We start from the raw sequence: 26,354 nt of genomic DNA, 5'->3' as shown, positions 1-26,354 counted from the left end.
AGAGGAAGGTAGGCCCAGGGCAAGCCACTCTTGGCAGGCAATTCTAGAGTTGCAGCACCTCAGTTCAGTGAGGGCATCTATGAAGAATCTCCAACAATCTCAGGAAATGGGCAGGCTGATGCAGAGATAGACAGTACTCCCAAGCTCCTCCCTGAAAAGTGTCAATGTTGAAATAATATATGTGGGTTAGTGGGTGCAACACATGGCATCCACATGGCATTTCTGAGAACAGTCCTTTCCCTTTGAAGCCAGGTCACCTGTGCTCATTTCTAAGGGTGGAGCAGCTCTCCTTCAAAGGAATTTTAAACCACTGCTCTAGGTATTTTGGAGGTGGGGAGACATGTTGGCCTGGCGTGACTAATCGCTAAAAAAATGCAATGCCAGCTTTGCTATGAGGCTATGGACTGACACATTGGGAGTTCCTTATCTTTTGATCGTGAGCCCCACAAGTCTGGCTGTGCTTCGTATTTCGGGAAGGAAAGTGATTATCAGCCTCCTCCACATCATACTGGTGGCAGCTGTTTCTCTGGGCTCGCAGGTCTCTGCATCACAGCAGATAAGAGCTCTGACCCAAAGGCTTTGGCTGTCTGCCATGCTTTCCTTGGGCTGTCCCTTGCATTAAAACTACCCAGAGCATATGCACGTAACAGGAGCCACGTCTCACCAAAGGGATGTGGGGAACTGGTGGCCCTCCAGATGCTGTTATTGGACTCCAACTCTCATCAGCCTCAGCCAGGATGGTCAATAGTCAGGGATGATAAGCGCTGTAGTCTGGGAATATATGGAGGGCCACACGTTACCCGTCCATGATGTACACTGTTTTGAGCAAATTGCAGACAGTACAGGCCACAAACATTTGAGCTAAGGGCCACATTGATCCAGGGATAAGCTGGGGGGGGCATGTCAAAGTGTAAGGAAGGGCATGGCCAACTTAGCCTTTTAAAAATAAAGGTTGTTGAGGGTTAGGGTGACACAAAAAGCTTGTTATGGAATCACAGCAGGGGAATGGTCAGTAAAAAAAAAATCGAGAGGACAATCCTTTGGCATCATAGTATTACCTATGGGGGCTGTCATTAAATAAAATTGAAAAATAGGAAGAAAATATTGGGGGAGGGGACTTATCAGTCAATAAAAATGTTTTTAAGCCTTCAAGTGGAAAATGTTTGGTGGACCTTGGAGGATCATAGCATCACAGTGGGGGGAAACCATAAAACCAGTATGGGGAAATGGGGGGGGGGGGGAGGAAGCATAGGGAATTTTTTTTTTTTAAAAGGGGGAATGACAAAATTTTGGAAGGGCACACAAAAATCTCTTGGGCGTCTGGCTATATAAACGGTGTGGCTTATAATTAATAAGGCTTGCAGCTTGAATGTGAGGTATAAAGTCTCAATACAGTGGTACCTCGGGTTAAGTACTTAATTCGTTCCGGAGGTCCGTTCTTAACCTGAAACTGTTCTTAACCTGAAGATCACTTTAGCTAATGGGGCCTCCTGCTGCTGCCGTGCCGCTGGAGCACGATTTCTCTTCTCATCCTGAAGCAAAGTTCTTAACCTGAAGCACTATTTCTGGGTTAGCGGAGTCTGTAACCTGAAGCATATGTAACCCGAGGTACCACTGTACATACGAATCCACACACACCAACTTTCCTTCAGAAAGCAGGAATAGAACAACAGTTTTTTTATACAGAAAATAAAGACTTTATTTTTCCAGTTCACAAGGACAGTTCCCATTACACAGAACATGATGCTTGAGGAAACCTACAGCCGTTAATGCCTTCTAATCATAACCATAAGCACAGCTGATGCCAATTCTGGACACCTGCAGGACTCCGAGGGTGAATCAGCATTTCTAATCTACACCAGCGCATGCAGCTGCCTCCGGTGCTTGATGGGATTCAGACTGCAATGGAAACACAGGCAGAGTGGGAGCTGAGAATGCAAGACTCCCAAGCTCACTGCAGGGACGTAAAGGATGCGGAGAGCCCACGATGGCATTAGAAGGGAACTGGCTGGTGCTTGAATGCTAAACAGTGGGAAAGAGCAGGAAGGGGCGAGGAGCCAGTTTCCAAATACTGTATGAAGACCCAAGAGAAACGCAGCCAGTGAGTTCAATGATAACAAGAGCGAGGACAATGTTTATTAACGTTAACACAGAAAATGTACCATCCCCTGAGTGGGTTAGGAAACACCAGAGAGGACACTATATAAATATTGGTATCTGATGCAAAAACAAAGCTTCACACACGTCAGCTAAAGGTCTTCTGAAATCTTGAAGGCGTTCGAAACAGTTTCGCCAAGTAAAACAAAACCCAGGGCAACAACGGTCAGTTTCCTGGTGGCTTAACAATTCCCTGCCCGCTATGCTTTCTGCAAACACTTAAAAAAACAAAAACAAAACACTAGGTTAATTTAAATGGGGGCCAGGCAAGGTATTCCTCTACAGTTGCTGACATATCCAAGAGTTGCAATGGAAGTTAAGGCACAGAGTTGATTCCAAAGTCAAGCACAGCCCACACTGATACAGTAGGAGATGACTCAGGAGCGGCTGCTCAGCTAGTGACCTTTCTGGCCTTCGCAAAGGAGTTAAAAATTCGCAGAAAGCTGGAATTACAATAACAGGGTCTCTTTTAGAAGTGAGTTTCCTTTCTGAGGGAGCGGGATGCATTTTCATCCCAAAGAATACTGTTATGTTGCCTTCTGTGAGCTTGCAATAAACGTCAGGAAACAGCAGCTTTCTGGCACCCTGTACGGCTTTCTCTGTGGTGTATGTTCCTCTGCAGAATCTACCCATCTATTATACACTATGTTCTCGCAGGGAAAGAAAACAGAATTCTGCCTACCTAGCAAGAACTTATTCTCCACCTGCTGGTATGAATGGAACTATGAGTCCCTACAGTTCCTGCCTTACTACTTAAGGAGTATGCAGATAAAGCACTGTCGGGTGGGTGATCAGCAGTAGGTACTGCATGGTACCAAATGCAATGGGGACTTTTCTTGGGACATGAGAGTCTTTGACTGGGACTAAAAAATAAATGCATCTGCACCTGTCAAAGCCAGATGCAAAGAACTTGGCAGGGTCCCTAGCTTCCGCAACCCATTTTGGAATTCTGAATATTAAGTGGCATATAGTTGAAATAAAAATAATGAAATAAATTGTTGGAGGTTCCTCCTTGAAACTTTCGGGGGTTTCCACCCCTATAGCCATTAGCATTTTGAATTTTCTGCTCTGCAAGTGAGTACAGGTGTCCCTACTTCCCTTTCACTAAGCCAGTGCTTGACCCTGACACTATGGTAACTATCTCCTATTCTGAATTAAAGAGAAGATTCGCAGACCTGCAAGTTGCCAGACACTCCATTCTGCCCAACTCCCCCCACCACAAAAAAATTGCAAAGAGGCAGCACTCTTGATGCAAAACGAGGAAGCTATAAGTTCCTGCCAAGTTGGAATATTGAATGCAAATTTGGCAGAACACACTAAAGTATTTGCAAATGAGGTGTTTTCCTAGCTGGATTTTCTCTGCTAGCTGGGCAGCTCCTATCATTTCACACTGCTGCCTCTTAAAAAATCCTGCTTCTACTTATGCAAGTCAGCTGTCAAAAAGAAGGAAGAAATGGTGTTTTCCCCTTTTCTGTCACTCAGGTAATCTGACCTCACCTGCACCTCAATGTCATGCTGCTGCTTGGGAGTGGAGAGACAGAGAGACAGATTATTCAGAAGAACTGGCCCCAGCCACCCCTTCTTGGCGTCAGGCACTGAGGGGATGGCTGCCTATAATCAGTACCCCAGCAGACACTGGAAGAACTTCCACCACCCTCTCAACACACAGAATTGTTTTATGGCCTTTCCATGAAAATCTACAGCCCTTTCTGGCTTTTCAGGAAGGGAAATGTTTCTGGACCCTTTTCTGTAAAAAAATAAACAATCAGTTCACTTCTCTTTATGTTCTGAAAGCTCGAGAGAGAGGCCTGGAGGTGACAAAGTACTCTACAAAAAAACAAAAAACAAAAACCACACCCCACTGCTTTTTTTCCTTTCCTTTTTTTTAAGAAAATGCATAATATTATACCACCAAAGGTTGCACAGTGGGTTAGGTCTGTACTGCTGGAGATTCCTAGCCAGGATGCTCTGTTTTGGGTCTCCTCCTCAAATTCCCTTTGCCCAAACGCAGACAGCAGTGAAAGGCTTGGGTGGCTCTCCTGGGAAAAACAACGCTGTGGCGCCTCCTACTGTACACTTCCGTTAGCTACATTGCTCTGTCTGGATGAAAAAGGAAGTCCCCAAGTCTGCTCTTGCCAAGATGGGGCTGTCGGGAGCTGTGCCGGACTGCCTGCTGCTCAGCTCCTCACAGAAAGTCCAGTTCGAGGGCCTGGTGGAGCGACACCAGATCGGCGTGATTTGTGATTCTCCAGAAGGGCATGTTGTGCTGCAAAACAAAAGAGGTGGAGGGGTGTTAAGAAACAAGCACATAAGCAACTTGTGCAGTGGGAATGGAAGTCAGTGCTCTGCAGGAGATGAGTGAACACAGGCCTCACCCGTGAGGAAATGAAAAAAGAGTCAGGAAAGGTTCACAGGCAACCAGCCAATGTTGCTATTTTCAGAAAAAGAAGAAGCACGCAGTTGACAGCAGTTGCTAAAGTACAGCTAGGCCACCCTACCTAGCGAGGGTGAGGCTTTCCCTGGGAGCATGTTCAAAATCCCCTTTGACATTGAGGTCCAGCTCTGAGGGTCTTCTGGTGGTTCCTTCCCTGCGAGAAGCGAAGTTACAGGGAACCGGGCAGAGGGCCTTTTCGGTAGTGGCGCCTGCCCTGTGGAACGCGCTCTCATCAGATGTCAAAGAGATAAACAACTATCTGACTTTTAGAAGACATCTGAAGGCAGCCCTGTTTAGGGAAGATTTAAATGGTTTATGTTTTATCCTGTTTTTAATATTTTGTTGGGAGCTGCCCAGAGTGGCTGGGGAAATCCAGCCAGATGGGGAGGGTATAAAAATATATATATTATTATTAATTATTATTATTATTATTATCTGTGGAGCCATCCTTCCGCCTTCTGAAGATCTCCATTTGTATATGCTGGGTCATCCACAGACACCCCAGGCAAGCTCCAACACACTGCGAAATGAAATATACGCAACAAAAAAGGGGGCAAAGGACACCCAAGGATGCTATGGCTGTGTTGTCTCTAAGGCAAACAGGCTCCGGCCATCTGGCAGTGCCTGCAGGAGGAAGGGAGGCAATGGATTATTACTGGGGTGCAAAAAGGGAGCCCGCTCTTCTCAGGAAGGGTGCTGCAACACAAACGTAGTCAACAGTCTCACCTGTTTGGCTGCCATCTCTTCATCACGCCCATCTCCAATCACCACATATGTCACCTTCTTCCCAAACCGAGAGATAATCCTTTCAAAACAGCTCTCTTTACCTGTCAAGAGATTACAAACACACTGTTGCTTATGGTCAAAGGAAAGGTACAGGCCCCAGTGGGGCAGGCGTCAGTATGTGGTACCTGTGGGCAGCTGTCTGGGCCCCAGCACCATGGCAGGGCTCGCTCTTCCCTTGAACCCTGAACCTTGCCTGCAGGGCCTCTCCAACAGCTTTGCTGAAAGGCTCAGCAACCTTTGGCTCTTCTCCAAATTGTTTCCATTCCTACTGTTCACTACAAGATCTCTGTAATTTAGAATGCCTGAGCTTGCTTTTTTCCCATTCCCTCCTAGTTCTTTTTCTTGTTGCATTGTGTCTCTTAGGGAACTGGGGCAGGGACTGTCATCTCACCGATTTTTGTAAGCCATTCTGGAAGCCCTGTTTGGTGGAAGGGCAGGATAAAAATGCCAAAACTCCTACTACTACTACTGCCAATGACCTTTGCAAATTGATCAACATTGTAAGACACTTAGAGAACCTGTTTAAGAAATAGTAATAAATAAATAAAATTATGTAGCTGATAGGAGTACTAAAGCCCAGTTTATCCACCCACTATAGAGACTGCAACAGTATCTGAGAGCACAGCTTTGCTTCAAAAGGCTTTGAGCCAACAAAGGTCTTTTAAGGAATCATGCAGAAAGTGGAAGATGTGCTGTAGGGGTTGCTTTGATGCACTGAAGTCTCCCCCTCTTTCCAGGGAGGTTGTACAAACCCAGGTTGTACAAGAGGGCCGACTCCCTACTGCCACCCAAGACAACTGCCAAAGAGAGTTGGAATTTGATGTCACCACCTACCTATTTTTGTTGCGCTATAAATATTTTCAATTGGGAACACGTCACCTAATCCATACAGCAGAACTTTGGCCAGAGCCGGCACCAGCTGAGTAGTCGTTATCAGAAGATTCACACAATTCTTTCTAGAAGGTGGCAAGAGAAATGGGTCAGGGAGAGGAGCTTGCTTATACAAAGTTGAAAAAGAGGTGGGATGCTGCCGGCCTCATATTTGCAAGCACTAATGGAAGGAACAAGAAATGACATGAAACTCAAGACGGGATCCTCCCCTTTTATGCATTACAGTATTTGCTATTCTTTGTACCTCTCATCCATATTTCAAATGACCCTAGCTCTCTGGGGCTGACATTTGCAATGGTTCAGTGTTAAGGCTGGTCTTGGCTTCCAGTTATTCAAACGGTGATATTGTGAAGCAGCAAATTAATTGCAAAGACTTTGCCTGATAATGCACTACAGATCCATTCGAAACAATTAAATTAAGCACATAAAAAGGCAAGAGATAAAATCATGTTTAATATCTAGATAGGTATATCCAGTGCTTTTTTCAGGGGGTACTTAAGGGTATGCAGTACCTCTTTTGTTGTTGTTAAAAAGTGTGGTACTTACTATAACAACTTCCTAGGTGAGTACAGGCACCTATTTTTCATTTAAAAAAGCACTGGGTATATCTATATGTGTGTCTCTCTATCTAGCTAAATCTAAATATGTGTGTGCATGGAGGCGAACTAATACCAGTGTACTGGAAGAAGCAACGATCACAAGTATTGAAGCAATGATCCTTCAACATCAACTTCGTTGGACTGGTCATGTTGTGCGGATGCCTGATTATAATCTCCCAAAGCAACTATTCTATTCCGAACTTAAAAATGGAAAGCATAATGCTGGTGGTCAACAAAAGAGGTTTAAAGACTGTCTCAAGGCAAGTCTAAAAAAAGGTAGTATAAATACTGACAACTGGGAAACACTGGCCTGTGAGCGCTCCAGTTGGAGAACAGCCTTTACCAAAGGTGTCATGGGCTTTGAAGACACTTGAACTTAGGACGCAAGGGAGAAACATGCTAAGAGGAAGACATGCTTGGCAAACCCTCGCCGTGATCAACTCCCGCCCAGAAACCAATGTCCCCACTGTGGAAGGACATGTGGATCCAGAATTGGCCTCCACAGTCACCTACAGACTCATTGTTAAAATCGTGTTTATGGAAGACAATCTTACTCGGCTACGAGTGATCGCCGAAGAAGAAGACATAAGCAGGGCACTGAAATTGCCCTCCTTCGCTTCTGATGATGGGGCAACTGGCAAAAGGTATCTGCAGATTACATTATTAAACACGTAATGGGAAGCAGATTGCTGGGTGGGGCCAGCAGTGCGTATGCACTAGCAGAGCCAATCTAGTACTCCTGCTGGTGCTTTTGCACTGCTCTAATCACCCCCCCCCACACACACACCTCACCCCTCTCCTCCTGTGTAAGCAATAATGACCCACCCATCAGGAAGCAAGTGTAGCAATGCCGCTCTACCCAGTGAGCTCCTTCTGCATGTAATATAATATTGTGTGCATGTGGCATGTACTATGATCAATAAAAAAATAATCTAATCTGACAAATGCGTATTTCCTGTACACCTTAATTAGATGCAAATTATCCCATTTCTCTTGCCCACCTCCCCTGGCCTTTAAGTCTTTGACTGGATAAAAGGCAATGCAGCCGTGTGTTTGGGTACCAAGGCACAAGGATCTCCACCGAAACATTGTAGTTGCATCACAATTCAGACCATATATTTCTACCCAATAGTGTATGAGACACATCACTGTAAAAAAATGCATAGCAAGCACCACATTGCACTAGAGCTGTAAATATGGCAGCTGGCAGAGCAGACACTTATCTCCATACCTTGACTGGATGAGCAGCAGGGACTTTAACGCTGTTCCCAACCAGGAATCTGTTAACATTTCTATGTCTTCCCTTAATCTCTGCAAAGCCTCCTTCTTTTCTGGGCTGAGAAGGGCTGCAAAATGCACACACATTTTATTTGTCAGAAAGCAGAAACATACGTATAAGTATATCAAGTAACGGGTTGTATCCAAACTAAGTTCTGCTCAGAGAAGACCCACTGAAATTAATGGACCTAAGTTAGCCATTAATTTAAATAGATCTGAGTATGATTCACATTGGATACAACCCTATATTATTGGTGCAATCAGAGGAAGGGCCCAACTTTGTGATTTCTGGATTCATTTCATTTGGAAGTGTTTCAGTACAGAAATGACATTATGAAAACGTCAAGTGAAACATTTTCAACCCCAGCATTTATTCATTTTGGAATTTATAGGTTGCTTTTCTGCACTCAAGATGGTTTGCAAATGGTTACATATAAAACATTCCACATTGCACAAAAACAATCTTGCTCTCCATTAATGGGACTCATTTTTGAATTGGCCCCTCACAGATACATTTATGCTAAAATACAGTGATAAATAACCTATTGTAAAAAGGTGAAAGATCTCCGAGTAATCTGTTTTACCTCTTCAGGCATTTCACCAATGTGGGAATAGGTATTTATTTTATAAAACGGGGGATTTCACAGACATGGATTAGCTATCTCTTTTGCCTTCAATATGTTTTTCAATTCCAGACAATTCAGATGTCAAACTGTTAAGACAATCCAGTTTATCCAGTTTAGCATTATGAGGATGAGCTGTTGCAAGCATCAGGCCCCCATGTGCATGGCTACAAGAAATCTAGAATCTTTCCCTGATGTTTTAGATTAATCACAGCGAAGGGAAGTCAAGAGTATGGTGATGTTATGGTTGTATATACGGATGAGCTAAAAATTATGGTTTGAAATTTTGTTTATGATTTTTTGTTTGTTTTTTGTTATTATAAAATTAATAAATTGCATTAAAAAAAGAATAAAAAACAGAAGCCCTGGGAGAGTGGAATGCAAGTCCCAGGCTCAGTGCAACTTTTCCTCATAACAGTAAACCCCTCTTGGCAGTTCAAGAAGGACACTGACAAACTGGAACGTGTCCAGAGGAGGGCAACCAAAATGGTCAAAGGCCTGGAAACGATGCCTTATGAGGAACGGCTAAGGGAGCTGGGCATGTTTAGCCTGGAGAAGAGGAGGTTAAGGGGTGATATGATAGCCATGTTCAAATATATAAAAGGATGTCACATAGAGGAGGAAGAAAGGTTGTTTTCTGCTGCTCCAGAGAAGCGGACACGGAGCAATGGATCCAAACTACAAGAAAGAAGATTCCACCTAAACATTAGGAAGAACTTCCTGACAGTAAGAGCTGTTCGACAGTGGAATTTGCTGCCAAGGAGTGTGGTGGAGTCTCCTTCTTTGGAGGTCTTTAAGCAGAGGCTTGACAACCATATGTCAGGGGTGCTCTGATGGTGTTTCCTGCTTGGCAGGGGGTTGGACTCGATGGCCCTTGTGGTCTCTTCCAACTCTATGATTCTATGATTACATGTGAAGCAACCCAGTTACTACAATGCTGGCATGGTCTTTAAAGACAGAAAAATGCAACTGCCCCACCCCCGTTTTCAAGGTTGGTTGGCTGATTGTGGCCCCACCTCTCCAACACGAAAGAGCTTAATAACGCCAGAAGAACTCTACCCCTGCAGCCTGGTGCCTATACCCTCAGGTTGCAGCAGGAACATGGATGCTGCTCACACTCACCTCCTACGTTGCTTTTGTATTTGTCATAGACCTCGCGCACCTTCCGATAGCGGAAAGCCAGCTTCCTCATCCAATCCACTCCACCCTGGACTCCCGCTGAACCATGATTGGCGTTGTTTCCTGAGCCACTGAAGCCATCCGTGGAAAAATTGTAGTTGCTGAGACAGAAAATGTTGTATTTGTATTACACCGACTGGCAACTTCTGCCTGGATCATTGTTAGATGGATGACTCAAGTCCTCTTGCATAACCCACAGCAGATCTCCCTGCACATGAAAATACTCAGCTCCATTCTCTGCTAATCTGCTGCTCAGAAACCTGAATACCAGCTCTAATTAGACTTTCGTGTATTGAGGGTCTGATCACCTTATCATTATCACCAGATCAGGGCAGGTCCGCCCTGAGATCTACAGGCATAGGGCGGTATACAAATTTAATAAATAAAATGAAATAAAAATAAATACAGTGGTACCTCTGGTTAAGAACTTAATTCGTTCCGGAGGTCCGTTCTTAACCTGAAACTGTTCTTAACCTAAAGCAACACTTTAGCTAATGGCGCCTCCCGCTCCCACTGTGCCACCAGTGCATAATTTCTGTTCTCATCCTGAAGCAAAGTTCTTAACCCGAGGTACTATTTCTGGGTTAGCGGAGTCTGTAACCTGAAGCACCTGTAACCCGAGGTACCACTGTATCTTGGGCTCAGTTTCCTCTTGAATCTTAAGTCCCGACAGCTGGGGGAAATATGGGGTTCTTCATGGACAGGTTACCCTGGAATCTCTGTTAGCAAGTATTGTTTCTTGAGCTGCTTTCAGAAATGCCCCTATTCGAGAGGTCTATAAAGGAGAGACAGCAGCTCAGTGGTAGAGCAGATGTTATGCATGCAGTTCCAGTTCTAATACTTGGTGCCTCCAGTTTAAAAAAAAATCTCAGGTTGCAGGTGGAGGAGGAGGAGGAAGGGGGGCAGGAAGTCATTGTGACTGCTACCTAGGTAGGGTGGACAAAACGTCACCTGTTTGAAAGTCCCATAAAAACACTGTAAGGGGTCCTTTCTGTTGCCATATTTTAGACCTTGGAAGCAACCAATACAAATGTATCACCTTAAATCTTGCCCATTGTCATCTGATGCAACGTCTTCCACGTGAACTTGGTCACACTCCTGCAGTGAGAGAAAATTAAGTTTAGGAAGCTCCCTTATACCAAGTTGCAGGGGGTTGGACTAGATGGCCCTTGGGGTCCCTTCCAACTCTACAATTCTGTGATTCTAAGTCAGACTATGTGTCCATCCAGCCCAGTTATTGTCTGCCCCGTGAGTAGGGAACTTGTCACTCTCCTAATGCTGCTAGACTTCCAACTCCCAGCAGCCCTAGCCAGAATAGTTAGCAGCAGGGCATGATAGGAACTGTAGTCCAGTAACCTTTGGAAAGTTCATGCATTAAAACTGGAATTTGGAAGAGAACACATACCTCTAAGTCATTGAAAAATAAGTGTGTGTCGGCAACTTCAAAAATCATTTCTTCCATGGTCAAACCAGAGCTAATCACTAGAGTTGGATCCTAGAAGTTAGAATGGAAAATAGAATGGAAAAGAGGAAGAGGCCAGTATTAAACTGCATTGAAGTAAAATGGGATATTTTAGAACATGAAGCTCATTCTACAAGGTGTGACCGGAAAGTCTGGTGAATGGTCACAGAAATTGGAAAGCGAGAAATATTTGAACGTACAATTGGCATTGGAAACCCACAAAATGCTTTCAATTGTGTACAGAGATGAAGCTGTAACTCAAAAGACAGTGTATAAGTGGTTTAAGTGTTTTCATGAAGGGTGGCAAGCCATTGAAGATGACCCTCAGTCTGGCAGACCATCGACTAGCAGAACAGCAGCAAATGTCAACGGAGTTCATGAGTTATTGATGCAGGATCAGCGTTTGTCCATCCGAATGATGGCGGAAGAATTGCATATTCAGCATGAAATCTTTACTGAGGTTACTGAGTTGTCCCACCCTCCATACTCTCCTGATCTGGCCCCACCGGATTTCTTTCTTTTCCCAAAACTGAAATCTGCACTGAAATGGTGCAGATTTCCCAACATTTCACACACCCAAGCTGCTTTGACAAGGGAACTGAAAGCAGTACGAAAAGAGGACTTCTCCAGAAGTTTCCGACAGTTCTACAAATGCTGTCAACGGTGCATTGTATCAGAGGGGGCCTACTTTGAAGGCCTGTAAGGTATGTATGTTCAAACATTTTTCGCTGTCTGATTTCTGTGACCATTCACGAACTTTCCAGTCACACCTTGTATGTAGAGCTGTCACTCAATGAAAGATACACTACAGTGCACTCTTATGCATGTCAGAAGTAAATCCCAGCAAGTTCAATGGGCCTTACTCCCAGGTCTATGGGACTGCAGCCATAGGCTTACCTAGGAGTAAGGCTAGGTCTGAAGCAAACCAAAAAGGAGAGAGAATGGGAGTGTGGATCTAACGACATCCCATCTCTGTAACAGGGCCAGATAAAAAGTTTCTCATATTTCCTTCTGAGCACTATCCCTGATTCACTGCTACTAGATTTGCAATCAGTATTTATTAGCTCAGAGCAAAGATCAAACAATTCAGAAGTTTTGCAGTAAAAGCAAAAACACTAGTTACCTTCCCGTATTTCTGGGCATATGATCCTGTTAGAAGAGAATGAAATATTATGATGGTCTCATCCAAGTCCCATAGGAACACTCGCTGAAGAAGAAAGGACAAATAGGAGAGGTTAGCTTGCTTTTGTTCAACTGCCTAGAAAGTCCCCCCACCTCCATTTTGGAAGCTTCAAGAGGACACCACAGATTAAGTCTGCTTTTGAAAAAATCTTAAATGTAGCCGAGGGAAGATCACCCAATGAAGCTCTACAATAGGAGATTCAGCAGAGTCAAAAGGAAGTCCTTCACACAACACATACACTATGGACTTACTTGCCACAAGGTAAAATATTTGCTACCACCTTGGACACCTTTAAAATGGGATTGGACAAATTCATGAAGAATAAGGCTACTAGTCATGATGGCTATGTATTACATCCAGTTTCGGAGATAGCATGGCTCTGAATACCAGTAGCTGGGGAAGACTTGTTGGAGAGGGCTATTGTGCTCATGTCCTGCTTGGGAGCAAATGGTTGGCCTTTGAGAGAACTAGACAGGCCTTTGATCTGAATCAGCAGGGCTTTTCTTATGTCCCTAGTTGGGTTTTGCGTCTTCTGTGCAGCAATGATAATCGATGACAATGCATCTTGAATGTATAAATATGTTTATTAAGAGACACTGTCAAAGACTCTGGGGCTTGAAGTCAGAGGCTGAGGCCTACCATAGAAAACCACTGTGAGCTGGGATGTGACCAAGTTATAAAGCTCTTTTCAGTTGCAGAAGGTAACGTGTGGGCAACATCAGCTCCTCTGATTGGCAGGCAGAATGCCGCTTTTCAATCGGCTAAAAAGTAGACGCCTGCCCTATGCCTTTGCCTGGTCAGCAGAGTACCTTTACTGGGAGGTTTCTTTCATCACCACAGATGACTTCCAAGTCCTTCTAGTGCTCCCATTTTGAAGTGGGATGAGTCTATAAGTTACTTACTAAGCAGACAAGATAAAACCACACATTTTGTATGGGCAGTAATTTAGTTTTACATACTTCCATTTACATTTGTACAACTTCTATTTTATTTCATTTTAGCCATTTCAGTATTTGTTAGAGTAAGAATTACTTCTTTTTAAAGGGGCAAGGTGTGATTTGCCAAGGAATTTCAGCATTCTAAGTTTATGTTGTAGTTTAGTTGTGTCCAACTACTGTAAACTATCCTGCCTTACTTTTATATTGTTAAACTTTGCTTTGCAATGGTCTATGGACTAGAAACACAGAAGTTTGATCTGATCTACAATACCAAACACAGTGTTAAAGCTTTGGAGAGAGGGGAGGGAGAGAGCGAGAGAGAGCGAGAGAGAGCGAGAGAGAGAGAGAAAGAGATGTGTGATAATAGCTGGAGACTAACTTCAAGCTCGTTGTCCTGTGGTGAAGAAGCGTCTGCTTTCCTCTTCCCCCTGTTTTTCCCAGTCACGCTTTTCCTGGACTGATCCTCTACATCTTTACTAGCTGTCGCTCTCAGCAAAGATGGACTTGTAGATGGGTCTCCTGGAAAAAAGGGACAGCACAGACTTGTTATTTTATGCCTCAATATACCAACCCTCAATACATTGCATTTCTACAGCAGCTGGTGTAACACAAAGAATAGAACAAAATGCAGAGTAATAAACATGGCAGCCAAAACAACAAAGGAGGCAGCAGTATAACACACCTGGGAGTGAGAAACATTTGTGGGTGGTACAAAACATAAATGAGTTTTAAAAAATCACAGTAGGCACCAGATCAGAAACCAGCTAGAAGAGGGTCTTTGTGTTAATATTTCATGCCTCCGAAGCTGCAGAAGAGATTGGTGTAAATCACATGCCTGTCTGGGAAGAGTGTGGGAATGGAAGACAGTCTTATCTCTTCCATTGTATGTACTATGTACTGTACTTTTGCTTTTACTTCTGTCTGTTCTTCTCTTGGAGCTGGAGAGAGAAGACGCCATGAATCCTTTGCCTGTACATAGTGTGTAAATAAATATGTAGATTAGCTCTACGATGTCTCATGCTTCTTGCTGTGTTATGCTAGAAGATTACAGTGGTACTTAATTCGTTCCGGAGGTCCGTTCTTAACCTGAAACTGTTCTTAACCTGAAGCACCACTTTAGCTAATGGGGCCTGCCGCTGCGCCGCCAGAGCCCGATTTCTGTTCTTATCCTGAAGCAAAGTTCTTAACCTGAAGCACTATTTCTGGGTCAGCGGAGTGTGTAACTTGAAGAGTATGTAACCTGAAGCCTATGTAACCCAAGGTACCACTGTAGTGTGCATATATCATTTAATATATGTTGCTGAAGTGCACTGGAGTAAGAAGGGAAATGCATTTTCCAGAGCTGCGCATACCGGAGGAAGCTCAGAGTTTGGGGGCTGCAAGGGCATCCCAGGGCATTTTCCAACACTTTGAAGGTGGCCTAAGTGTTCAGGCAGGTTGAGGTGAGATAGGTATTCCTTCAAGTATCTGGGTTTCAATTTGTTTAGGCCTTTAGCATAAGATTTAATTCACGCTCTGGGTCCCCCTTTAAAAAGGTAAAGGTACCCCTGCCCGTACGGGCCAGTCTTGACAGACTCTAGGGTTGTGCGCCCATCTCGCTTAAGAGGCCGGGGGCCAGCGCTGTCCGGAGACACTTCCGGGTCACATGGCCAGCATGACAAAGCTGCATCTGGCGAGCCAGCGCAGCACACGGAAACGCCGTTTACCTTCCCGCCAGTAAGCGGTCCCTATTTATCTACTTGCACCCGGGGGTGCTTTTGAACTGCTAGGTTGGCAGGCGCTGGGACCGAGCAACGGGAGCGCACCCCGCCGCGGGGATTCGAACCGCCGACCTTTCGATCGGCAAGCCCTAGGCGCTGAGGCTTTTACCCACAGCGCCACCCGCGTCCCCTCGGGTCCCCCTTTATTAGGGAGCAATTCTGTGTGTCTCTGGCACATCTGGATGGCAATTCATTGGCTACTTGATGGAATTCACTGGCGTAAGATGTGCGGACAGCCACTCACTTGGACAGCTTTAAAGGGGGATTAGATGAATTTGTGGAGAAGGTGACCAATGCCTACAAGTCATGGTGTCTATATGCTACCCCCAGAATCAGAGGCTGCATGCTTCTGAATTACTGGTTCCTGGGTTCCACAAGCAGAATAGTGATTTGCCCTTATGCTCTGCTTATGGGCTTTCCATGGATGCCTGGCTGACCACTGTGTGAAGCAGGAATCTGGACTAGATGCACTGCAGGGGGTTGGACTAGATGACCCTTGGGGTCCTTTCCATCTCTACAATTCTATAATTGTATGAAGAATATGTATGCCACCTTGTATACCTTGGGGGAAAGGTGTGATCTGCAAATAATTAAAAAATAAAGTGGAAGTTGAGACCTTCTGGGACTGAGGGTTGGGGCAGAAGGCAATCGGTTAGAATAGCAAAAAATAATTTCCCAGGGATAAAAGCAAAGTGCATTAATCAGACCAAGGTGCACTAAGACACAGCTTATTGTATAGGTGAGTCCCCCACCCCTTCACCCCAATATGTACACACATAAGCATTTCCATACAAGCAGCATGAGCATATAGGGGCATTCTGAAATCGGTATCCTTTTCCCATCATATTACCAGAGGAATGTCTCTGCGCCGTCTGAGTAGGCACCATGGCATTTGGTTTTTCAGAAGGATACGTGGTTGTTGCTAAGGTGGGACTCTCTGTGCTGCTGTCTGCTGGTGATACAACTCCAAAGCTTGAACTTGAGTAATATGGCTGGTATTGACTTTGGCCAAGAATTGTATACGTAGGATACTCCTATTCAAAAATAAGAGGGAAAGGGACAGCAAAACAAAGTAAGTCTTATTCCAAGTAAACATGGCTTACTATTGCCCTGTTAGCATTCAAGCATACAGTCTGAAAAATAATAAAAAGCTTCCTACCATTCAAAAACAAAAAGCATGGAGTAAAATAAGTTTGATGCAGGCTTATTTCTATGGGAGGAAACCATACCTGTTGAGATATGCTGGCTACTGCTGATGCTGAAATATTGACAGCAGGTGAGGTGGTGGAAACTGAGTTGGCGTTGGTACTTGAAGCTGTAAAAATCAAGCAGATGGCTATGTGTCAATCTGTTAGAAGTGCAAGCAGCAAAGCCAAATGGCATTGGAGCAGGGAAACTGCAGTGCTGGCATTCTTAGCGTCAAGTGTGCTTTCCTTAATCAAAGGTGGAGTTTGCAAAGACTGAGCAACAATGCTGCCCCACAGACATCCTTTTGCTAAACAGGATGGAAGTGTTCTTAGTTCTGGAAGCAATGCTTTTAGATTCTGCCAGATAGTAGTAGTTTTTTAATTTTTTTAAAAACCTAGAAGAAAAAGATTGTTCCTTCCATACATAAAAGTCGGGAAACTATAACTTCAACTGCACAATATTACTAACAACAGACTAAGTTATCTGCATTTACCTTTCAGGAAAACCAGTGTGAAATATTAACCAACATATTGGTTTCAAGTATGAATAACACTGTCTGGATCCAACCTAATCAATCATCATCTTCATCACTATAGAGAACTATGGTGATTGCCAATAGGATTGGAGCCAAAATAAGGCTACTGAAGAACATGCAAGTGATATCAGTGTGCTCCAGGGAACCCAGAGGTTTACAGAAACACAAGTCTTTATAAAAAGAAGCAAAACCAGAGACAGCCCAAGGAGGACTGAGAATACTCAATAGTCACAGAATGTTGTGTCAGCTGGAAAAGAAAAAAGGAAAGGGGCGGGGAGTGGAAAGAAGTACCATAGAGCAGCTTCCTGGCTAGAAATAAAAAATAGTAATAATAATAATAATAAGATGTTGATCCTCTTAAAAACTAAGGCCAACATATCATTAGGCATGGTGAAGCCGGCTGAAATCAAGGGGTTTAAGCATGTCTCACTCTATGCCGCATTTAAGCCTGGGTGCTGGGCTGAATAATTGTCCCTTTGCAGGAGAATTTCCATATTAAACAAACTGGCCATGAGCTGAATGTGAGAGGGGGCTCTGTCACATGCCACAGCTGAGCAGCAGCCATATAGAGATGCTCTTAATGGAGTTGAAGCAAACAATTTAATCCCCCAGAGTGAATGACCTACTTCATCAAAGGCAATAGAAAGTTACTTAATTCTAGGAAATCAGCTACATTAGCATCTGAAATCCTTCTGGGAGCTCCTTCCAGCTTGTGTGCCTATTGTTTTATAGTAGACTGTTTGTGTGATAAGCAGAAAGCTCTCAAAGCTAGTTTTTTTCCAGTGGTGCTGTACTGCAGCTTACAATTCTTAATGCAACTGACAAAAAGAAAAGAAAAAGAAAGCTGCACTTAGGGGTGATAGCATGCTGTTGTTTTCAGTCCAGATCTACCAGCTGCTTGGCTGTGGCTCTCCTCATCTTACTTAAGTGACATTGTTCACAGCTTGTTTTTGATCAATAAGCCCGCTATACGTCACAAGGACATAAGATCTGGATGAAAACACCAAATCTATCCCAGCAGTCTGCATTTCCATCTTATGGGCAAGCGGTTGGGTCTGCATTTCTTCCCAGGTCTGCTCAGTGATACCAAAAGTGAGTTTTTGAAATTCATGTAGCCGTAGTACACACAATGTGCCAGAGTCGAGGTTTGGTTTCTTGTTTTGGAGACAGCTGCATACTGGTAACCAGAACATTAAGATCACACTCTTCACTGCTGGGTTTTTTTAATGAACCCAACAAAAACCCTGTGAAATATGAGGATTCACACAAGGCCAGCTGGGTGAATACTATATGTTTTCGAGTAAAAAACAGAGATTATACCTACTTGAATGTGCTACAAAACTAAGCGTTACTTCAAAATCAAATGTAGACAGGCAGTATGATTAGTTTCATTTATATCAAATCTGGTTAGGGTCAAACTACATTTTACATTAGTTTAAATGCAGGCTTTTTGCACACAAATGGCCAGTGTGAGGGGCCCAGTCCAAACAGGTGTGGGGGAGCCCTGTGCCTGCAATTTGCAGTGGAAAAAACTACTCCCATTTACTAGAATGGAAGCACTTTTTCTTCTACAAACTGCAGGTGTGGGACCTGCTCCTCCCACCCCCACCCCTCCAAATCCAGATCAGGACTATATAAAGGCAAAGAGTTAAAAAAATGAATTCCTCTCCCACTCCATGCTAGGGTGCTGATCTGGATCAGGGCCCCCACACTGTGTGTGGGGGGGGAATACCCTATACTTAAAATAACAGAGATGTAACTAACGTTAACATGTTCATTGGCTCTTAGCTTTAGTAGCTTGAGACCAGCAGCCCTCTTCCAGCCGAAGAGGAAGGAGGTGGGCAATTTATATTCTAATTGAACTGTTTGGCATGCAACAAACCATGATTCCCAGTCTGAACATAATACTAAGCCAGGGATCATTGTTTATTTCCCCCAAACATTTTCAGGGAGGAGCAAAGCAAACCCAAATTGATGAGTTCACGGTTATACGGAATACTGTGACATGCGAACAAGGTCAGTATTGGGGTGGAGCATAAACCATCACATGCAAATGTGGATGGAAACAGGTCACTTGCTGCATGTGTAACAGTTAAAACAGTTGCGTATAGCAGCTCTAACAACATGGGGAGCTAATCATCTGTAAGTGAAATGAGCGTTAACCATATTCCCACCACAATCTGAGGAAGCAGCAAGTGGCTTAACTTGAGTCAGCCAGATACAGCATGAATGGGCTTTGGGCCCAGATACTCTCTCTTCTTCCTCCTCCCTCCAGAATTTGTTGTTACATCCAAACTGGATAAGCTAAATGCCAACATAAAACAGATGGCCTGCAAACCACGGTTGGAACAGAGTTTCCAATTCTAGTTGAGAGGTAAACCGTGGTTTGCAGCAGTAGCTACAGTGTGTTTAATTCAGAGGCAACAAGATACTGTGGCAACTGCAAAGCAGGCCATGAAGGAGGGAACTGGAGTGTATATGCAGCCATTGGCCCAAAATAAGCAGCTTGTAGGAGATTCTTCCCTGTCAGAAAGTACTCTAACTGCCAGGTTACCCGGACTGCAGCAGTGTGGGGGAAAAGGACACAATGATCTCTGTCACTAGCTAGGAAAACAAGAGCTATTGAATAGCTATTTCCTTTCTTAATTGTTGCAATCCGCCACAGAGACCATTTGATCAACAGGCGGGGTACAAATCTTTAAAACAAATAAAGTAATAGTTGCTAGCTCTTAACAGCTAGGCCCCTATGCATTCTGATAGCCCAGTGATATTGGAAAACGAACACAGACATGCTGAACAGTGGCATGCATTTGATTTCTGTAACCCATTCCTCCCTTTCCCGAACAGTCACCCTCCTGCCTCTGTGAGAGTTTCAGAAGCACGGCAAAGTAAAATTATCCTGTTACAGACAGCGGATCTCGGCAAATCAGTGAAAAAGGAAGGCTAATGGCAAGGTGGGTGGGAGGGAGGGAACCATGACTCACAAAGCACAGAGAAGCATGCACAAAACAAAGACAAAAACGTGCTGGCCTCTTCGCGGTTTCTAGACCGGGTTACAGGGAAGAGGTACGTAGATAAATAACCATGCTGACCTTTACCTTGAATAGGATAAGAATAATGTGCTGGGCTGGATTGGCTTGTGGTTAACCCTGTAGTGCAGGTAAGAACACTGTGCTGACTTGGAGATGGAGTCTGAATTAAACCACTCTCAGGTTTCATACCTGGCCACAGTGCACCTGAATCAGATAAATTGCACCAGTTACAAACAAAATTGGTGGTGGTCAAGCCAGGCTTCCCACCGAGATTCTTTTTGCCTCCGAGTACAAGTGACAAAACCCATCACCTAAATATGGAAGGTGGTTAATGTGCAAATTTTGAGGCACGAGCCTAGAGAAAACAGCAAAGAGGAAGAAGATGGGGAGAAAAGCTAGCCAAAATTAAAAGAGGGAGAAGAGGTATGGTAAGGTTAATTTCCAAGCCTTTGCAGGGGGGAAAATGTGCTGGCGTTTCTAATGAAACTCTTACTAGACTGATGCTAAGGAGCTGATTGTCACCCTTTCGAGTCCTGCACAGCACTACAGGGAGCTGGTTGTGTGGAGGATAATGTTACCAGCATTTGTTTCTGTTCTGAACTGTTTCTGTGGCACACTATCCACAGGAATATTTCACTGACACATTCAATGATAATTACTGCATGATGCATTTAAGATCAATTACCAAGAATATACATGAGAGATAAGCACAAGAGAACAGCACACACACTTGATGAAATCAATTTGAAAAAAAGGTATTTATTTTGCTCAAACTATCCTCTTGTCACGTACAAGAGCAGCTAGACCCGACTCTCTGCTACTGTGCTCCTCTGTAATCTTTTATCTATTGTCAACTATGTTTAAAATGACCCAGATTCGAGGTAACTCTTCATTTGTCAGAACTTATCAGATGTGTTGGGTAGAGAGGGAGACCACAGGTCAGTATGTGCTTTGCACAGAGAAGATCCCAGGTATAATCCCTGGCATTAAACAGATCAAGTAGCAGTTATGGAGAGATCCTGGAGAGCCACTGGCCATGATCACATGTGACAATAAGCCAGATAACAATGGCCAACATCCCAGGGAATCTGTGAGAATTTCTGAGGCACTCCTAGCTACCAGAGACACCTGCACCTCCAGTGACACAGCTTGATCTAAAAGTACCTGCAGACTATGTACCTGCCCTTGAGGGAGAGTGCAACCTCATCCAGGGCAAACAACTGACTAACTTCCTGGACCCAGGAACTGCTCCCTCACAGAACTTCCACCTTGCCAGGATTCAAGCTGAGCTTATTAGTCCTGATCAAGCCCAACACTGCATCCATACACTGGTCCATGGCTTTCATAACCACTCCTGATGTTACAGAGAAATAGAGTTGGCTACCATCAGTATACAGATGACACCTCACTCCTAATGACCGCTCCCAACATCTTAATAGATATTTAAAATAGCACCGGAAATGCCATAATGCCCCACAACATCCCATAGCTCAAGGGCCAGGGGCCCAAGAAACACTCGTCCAATACTGACTTCTGGAAATAAGGTTAGAACTGCAGAACAGTGCCCCAATACCCAAGGCTGATGGTATCAAAAGCTGATGAGAGATTGGGCAGAAAGAGCAGGGACACTTCTCATCCTTTTTCTGATAAAGGTCATCCATCCTGATTCACTCCTAAAGCCAGATCTGAACCCAGACTGGAAGGGGTTTAGATAATTCATAACCTCCAAGAATGCCTGAATTCTATTGTCATGTCTTTCTGTCTCAGAGTGTGCCTCTGCGGGTGAGGTCAAACTGCTGTGTTAGCACCAAAGTGACCTCCCCAGATTGCAAGCCTGAGCAGCGTGTATGGAGGTCCTGGGCTGTCCAGAAGACAAAACCCCCTCTTGGCCTCACCTGAGGTGGTCCCAAGGAAAGTAGCTTGGCTGCAGGAGTTGCCGGAAGAAGGCATACAAGGAGACATCCAACTGCCTTAGGGACTCTACTCTGGATTTGCACAGGGTTTACTCCTTGGTCTTTTCTTCTCTTGAATATATCCCACAAGGCAGCAGAAGTTTAGGATCAGAGTTTTCCTTCTCTTAGATGTGCTACTTTCCTAGGTTGATAAGCCCCATCTGCTTTACTTTCTTGAGTACTGTGCCCCAAAACAAGGTATTTGAGACTAAGTGGTAGGAGTTGTTAAATAATCGGGTATTTTTTTCAAGAGAGGCTGCACCATTTCCTCCTTCAAGGTGGCAGTCACCACCTCTTTATGCAAAGATCAATTCAGTTGATCCTGGACCCATCCAGTTATGCCCTTTCACACTGACTAGCTTTAATCAGCCATGAAGGTTTGAGGGAGAATGTGACTGGGCATAAACTTGCATGTCACTGGGCTGCAAAAACTGAAAATGATCCCGCAAAACAAGGCTTGATGGAACATTAGAAACCTGATGGAGCTGTGATAACCATGGCATCAAACTAACTATGGAGGTGGGTGACTTTGACCTCAAAGTGCTCATCACAGTGGGTCTCCCAAGGGTTCTGGGCTATGCCTAAAGTTAGAAATATCAACGGCCAATGGACCACCCTGAAGAGCTCCACTGAATGCTTACTTGAGGATAAGATGAAGGCAGCAAAGTACACTGTTACATCTTTGCTACTTTCACCACAACCCACACTCCAGATGTCATCTGGCTTGTTTCTTAACAAGCAGCTCTCCAGTATAGCAGGAGGCCAAACACATTCTGCAGCACCAGAGACTGCACTCAGGAGCAATTGTATCAATGCCATTCCACATCTTGCCATTCCACTGCAAAGTGAGAGCCTGGGAAGGATCACCAGCATCGAGAAAGGAGTATCAAGAACTCCATCAGAATCCATTAAGTATCTGGGGTTGGACCATCTTAATTGGTTCTCCACTCCTGTGGGGGGAAACTGGTAGCATTAGCCCAAACTTCATCAAAAAGTGTCACAGAACTGCCCACCCAGCTTATTTCCAGGCCGCCAAACGTGCCACCAAGGGCAAAACCCAAACTGAGCGTGTACCCTTCACTATGTAACAGGTCAAAGACATCTTGAAACAGCTCTGTGGTTGACACTGAGGTCATGAAGTCTTGAGTCAGACCACTGAGAGCAGTTTCAGCATGGATGTTGAAGTCACCCAGGACAATATTCCCAGGATTCTCCAAAACCATGCCAGAGACCTCCCACATCAGTTTGGTAAAGAAGGCTGCTGGACAGCAGGTTGGGTGGTACTATCACAACAGTAACAGGATAGATAGTGCCTAGGTGAATTTCACCAAAGAAATTTTTAAAATTGCCATCAAATTACTAGAAAACTCTCTGTGAGCAGCTTGGTAAACCATTATGATAAAGTTAGTACGCTAGGGTTAACACACCCACACCCAAAATTAAGAATGCCAAATAGCTTTAGAAAATGCATGATGCTTTCACATTCAATAATTCAGGCAATGAAGCAAGTACAGTTTCTTATGTAAGACTCATGTGTCTCATTCCAGAAACATGTGTGGCTTCTTGCATTATATATATAAGAAGAGCTGCTTATGGGTTTCCCCTGGTATCTCGCTGGACATTGTGAGAAGGAGAAGGCTGGACTAGATGAGCCTTTGGCCTGATCCACAGCAGGGCTCTTCTTAGGTTCTTATGAAGGAAAATAGTAATTTACATACACAGTTTCACAAAATACCTTTTACTGTAAGAACTCTGGCTTACCAAAAGGAGGTAGTCCATAGGCTTGGGTTGTCTGAGGATAAACAGCGTATGTCTGCGACTGCTGCAGTGCTTGGTACTGAGTCTGACCAGAATAAGAGGCCATCGTTTCCGAAACAGGTACAGAAAGAATATGTGCATATGGCCTGGTTAAAGAAAAGAAAAATATTGCCATTAAGGAATGTTAATAAGTAACTAGGTAAAAGGGTTGGGTAAGCTCAACCTGTCCCTCAACATATATTCCCTATAAGTAGTATTACAGCAGAAAGAGAGAGTTTGCCTGGGGTACATGGAATTGCCTCCCCTTCCTGGCTTCCTCCCGATAGCACAAGGCTGCCACAGGCTGCACACTTGCTCCTTTGGGGAGAGAGAGGAAACCGCTCCTCGCTTCAAAGCAACCTCGTCACAGCCAGGGAACTCAGGAGACAATGCTCATCTCTTATGACAGGCACTTCCAACATTGAGGAGGTTGTGATCTGTAATTCAATATCAAAAACTGGCAGTGATCTACCACCCCCCGAAGTCATTAAACAAACAAACAAACAAACAAACAAACAAACAAACAAACAAACGGATCTTTATTTCACAGTCAGAGCGTGCAGGGCTTCTCTCTCTCTCTCTCTCTCTCTCTCTCTCTCTCACACACACACACACACACACAGCATACTCACTCCACCTCCAGCTTTCCCCTACTGTTGGTTTTAAATGCAGCTGACTTCGTGTCAGCATCCCCAAGCCCTTACTCCACCTCTCTTTCCCCTAATGTTGCACGTTAAAGCCTTTCCCTCACTCAAACTCATGGAGCGCTACGGGGGCTTTCCCCCGTGTGTTTTGTTCTTTGCCTCCCTCGCTGTTTGTGGAGGGGGGGGCTCCTTTCTTATTTATTTCTTTGCTTCTGAACTAGCGGGCAAGCAGGCAAGGAGCTTTTCGTTCCCTGCTTCCCCCCTCCAGTTTGTCAAACACGCAGGCAATGCAGAGGGGGCAGCAAGGAAGGAAGGCGGCTCAGATGGAGGAGGAGGAGCTCAGGCTCACATGAGACTGGCAGCAGCAGTGGCTGCTGCTGCTGCGTCCAGCTGCAGAGAAAGGCTTTCCTTTCTCAGCCTGCGATCAACGAAAACCAGTCTACAGTCCCTGAGTTGATCGCGATCAACGTCTTGGACATGGGGTCTTATGAGATTCATGGTCTCCTATTGCTCACATTCAGGCTTCTGGGGTGTATACACCCTCTAAAAGACAGGAGCATGTGGTCTCCAGATTGCTACATGCACTTCTGTCGCACAGAAGGTGTACACATCAGGCAACGGAGGAAAATATATTTCTAGGTGCAATGCATTCGCCCTCACAGTTTAACAGGTATTTCTGACATGGGAAGAAGGACTGTATGGTGTGCATTTTTTAAGGTCAACTCTTCCAAGGAGGGGGGAAAGGGCAAGGCAGGCTTTCAAGAAGTTATGCCCACGGCTGATTGCTCTCCGTTCCCCATGTAAGCACACAATCCTTTTCATTGCAAGGAGGTGGTCTCTCTTGCCATTTAAAGTATTCTTTAGCTATGGGCAAAGTTGCTACCGATCTGAGAGTGAACGCTGTGTTGTCAACGTAAAGTGTCTTAAGACGAAAACTGGGCCCAAATCCCTTCACCGACTGAGGTAGTAGTATCTGTTGTGAAAGTGGAACCCTATTGAACACTATGGAGAAACAAACCATCAGTTGAGCCAAACTATTCAACTTACTTTGCAGAATACATCTGTGAGGTATATTCATTTGCTGACCTTGAGATGTAATCAGTGCATGGCATAACTGGAAAATATATAGAGATTGATAAGTACACGTATATTATTTAAGAGAACAATAATTTTGAACATATCAGCGCAAGAATCACAAAGTTGTAATGTTCACTGTTGTATTTAGAAGACATATGCATTCCAGTATAAATAATACATGGAAGTGGGAGTTTTCACCCTCCTCTCTCATGAGGGAATACGGAGATGAGGGGAGCAGTGCTAGACCTTGAGCCTTGTGACTCATTCACAATCATCCAAGGCATGGCTTAGAAGGCATCTGGGTCCACCAGATGCTGTTGGACTCAACTCTCCTCAGACCCAGTCAGCATGGCTAATGGTCAGAGATGATAGGGCTTGTAGACGAGCAACAGATACATGGCCAAAGGGTCTCCACTCCCGGTTTAAATGATTCTCTGAACTAGGCCAACATGGGAGAATTATTAAGCCAGAGAAGCATTACATAGAAAAGAAGGAATCACAGCAAGAGCTAATTCTAGCTGTGAGAATGTGTGTAGCAGCTCACTAAAATGAGCTACTCTGCCCAAGCTTTATGCCAGAGGAGGGTATTCAAGGACAGCTGTATGGTTAGTTCCACGTGTTCTGCATGCTGTGCTTACAGAAGTAACTGTATATTCCCCTGAGAATGCCCTCCTCCTATATTACACAGTGCTTATCTATAAGCAGGCAAGTCAGCAGGCAGTGGGGTAAGTCCTAGAAATTACTTATATAATTGCTTTGTATAATTAGAAGTCTTCAATATACTACCATACACCCTTTTCCTTCTTTGGGCTTAGTATACATCATACATTTAAAGCACA

The 26,354-nt window shown here is 44.4% G+C and overlaps 1 protein-coding gene across 4 annotated transcripts in view; it reads right to left on the bottom strand.

Annotated features, from left to right (window-relative positions):
- Positions 1 to 2,106: 2,106 nt before the first annotated feature.
- The window catches only part of EYA3 (EYA transcriptional coactivator and phosphatase 3), a 50,385-nt gene continuing 26,137 nt past the window's right edge, over positions 2,107 to 26,354 (bottom strand). For 3 of the 4 annotated variants that reach the window (XM_053398443.1, XM_053398442.1, XM_053398444.1), the window contains 14 exons: positions 25,486 to 25,552; positions 23,759 to 23,901; positions 20,112 to 20,249; positions 16,520 to 16,605; positions 16,141 to 16,324; positions 13,910 to 14,049; positions 12,533 to 12,616; positions 11,353 to 11,442; positions 10,987 to 11,045; positions 9,891 to 10,048; positions 8,099 to 8,213; positions 6,212 to 6,333; positions 5,318 to 5,418; positions 2,107 to 4,423 (listed from right to left, as the gene is read on the bottom strand). In XM_053398443.1, coding sequence (XP_053254418.1) covers positions 4,343 to 4,423; positions 5,318 to 5,418; positions 6,212 to 6,333; positions 8,099 to 8,213; positions 9,891 to 10,048; positions 10,987 to 11,045; positions 11,353 to 11,442; positions 12,533 to 12,616; positions 13,910 to 14,049; positions 16,141 to 16,324; positions 16,520 to 16,605; positions 20,112 to 20,249; positions 23,759 to 23,901; positions 25,486 to 25,552 — 1,568 coding nt within the window. In that variant the 3' untranslated portion in view covers positions 2,107 to 4,342. The remainder of the gene's footprint in view (positions 4,424 to 5,317; positions 5,419 to 6,211; positions 6,334 to 8,098; positions 8,214 to 9,890; positions 10,049 to 10,986; positions 11,046 to 11,352; positions 11,443 to 12,532; positions 12,617 to 13,909; positions 14,050 to 16,140; positions 16,325 to 16,519; positions 16,606 to 20,111; positions 20,250 to 23,758; positions 23,902 to 25,485; positions 25,553 to 26,354) is intronic. The other variant, XM_053398445.1, reaches the window with a different exon arrangement.

The sequence above is a fragment of the Podarcis raffonei genome, chromosome 8 (genome assembly GCF_027172205.1).
Source record: "Podarcis raffonei isolate rPodRaf1 chromosome 8, rPodRaf1.pri, whole genome shotgun sequence".
In the NCBI taxonomy this organism is placed as follows: domain Eukaryota; kingdom Metazoa; phylum Chordata; class Lepidosauria; order Squamata; family Lacertidae; genus Podarcis; species Podarcis raffonei.
The sequence above is the reverse complement of the archived record's forward strand: the minus strand, read 5'-3'. Positions and strand labels throughout refer to the sequence as shown.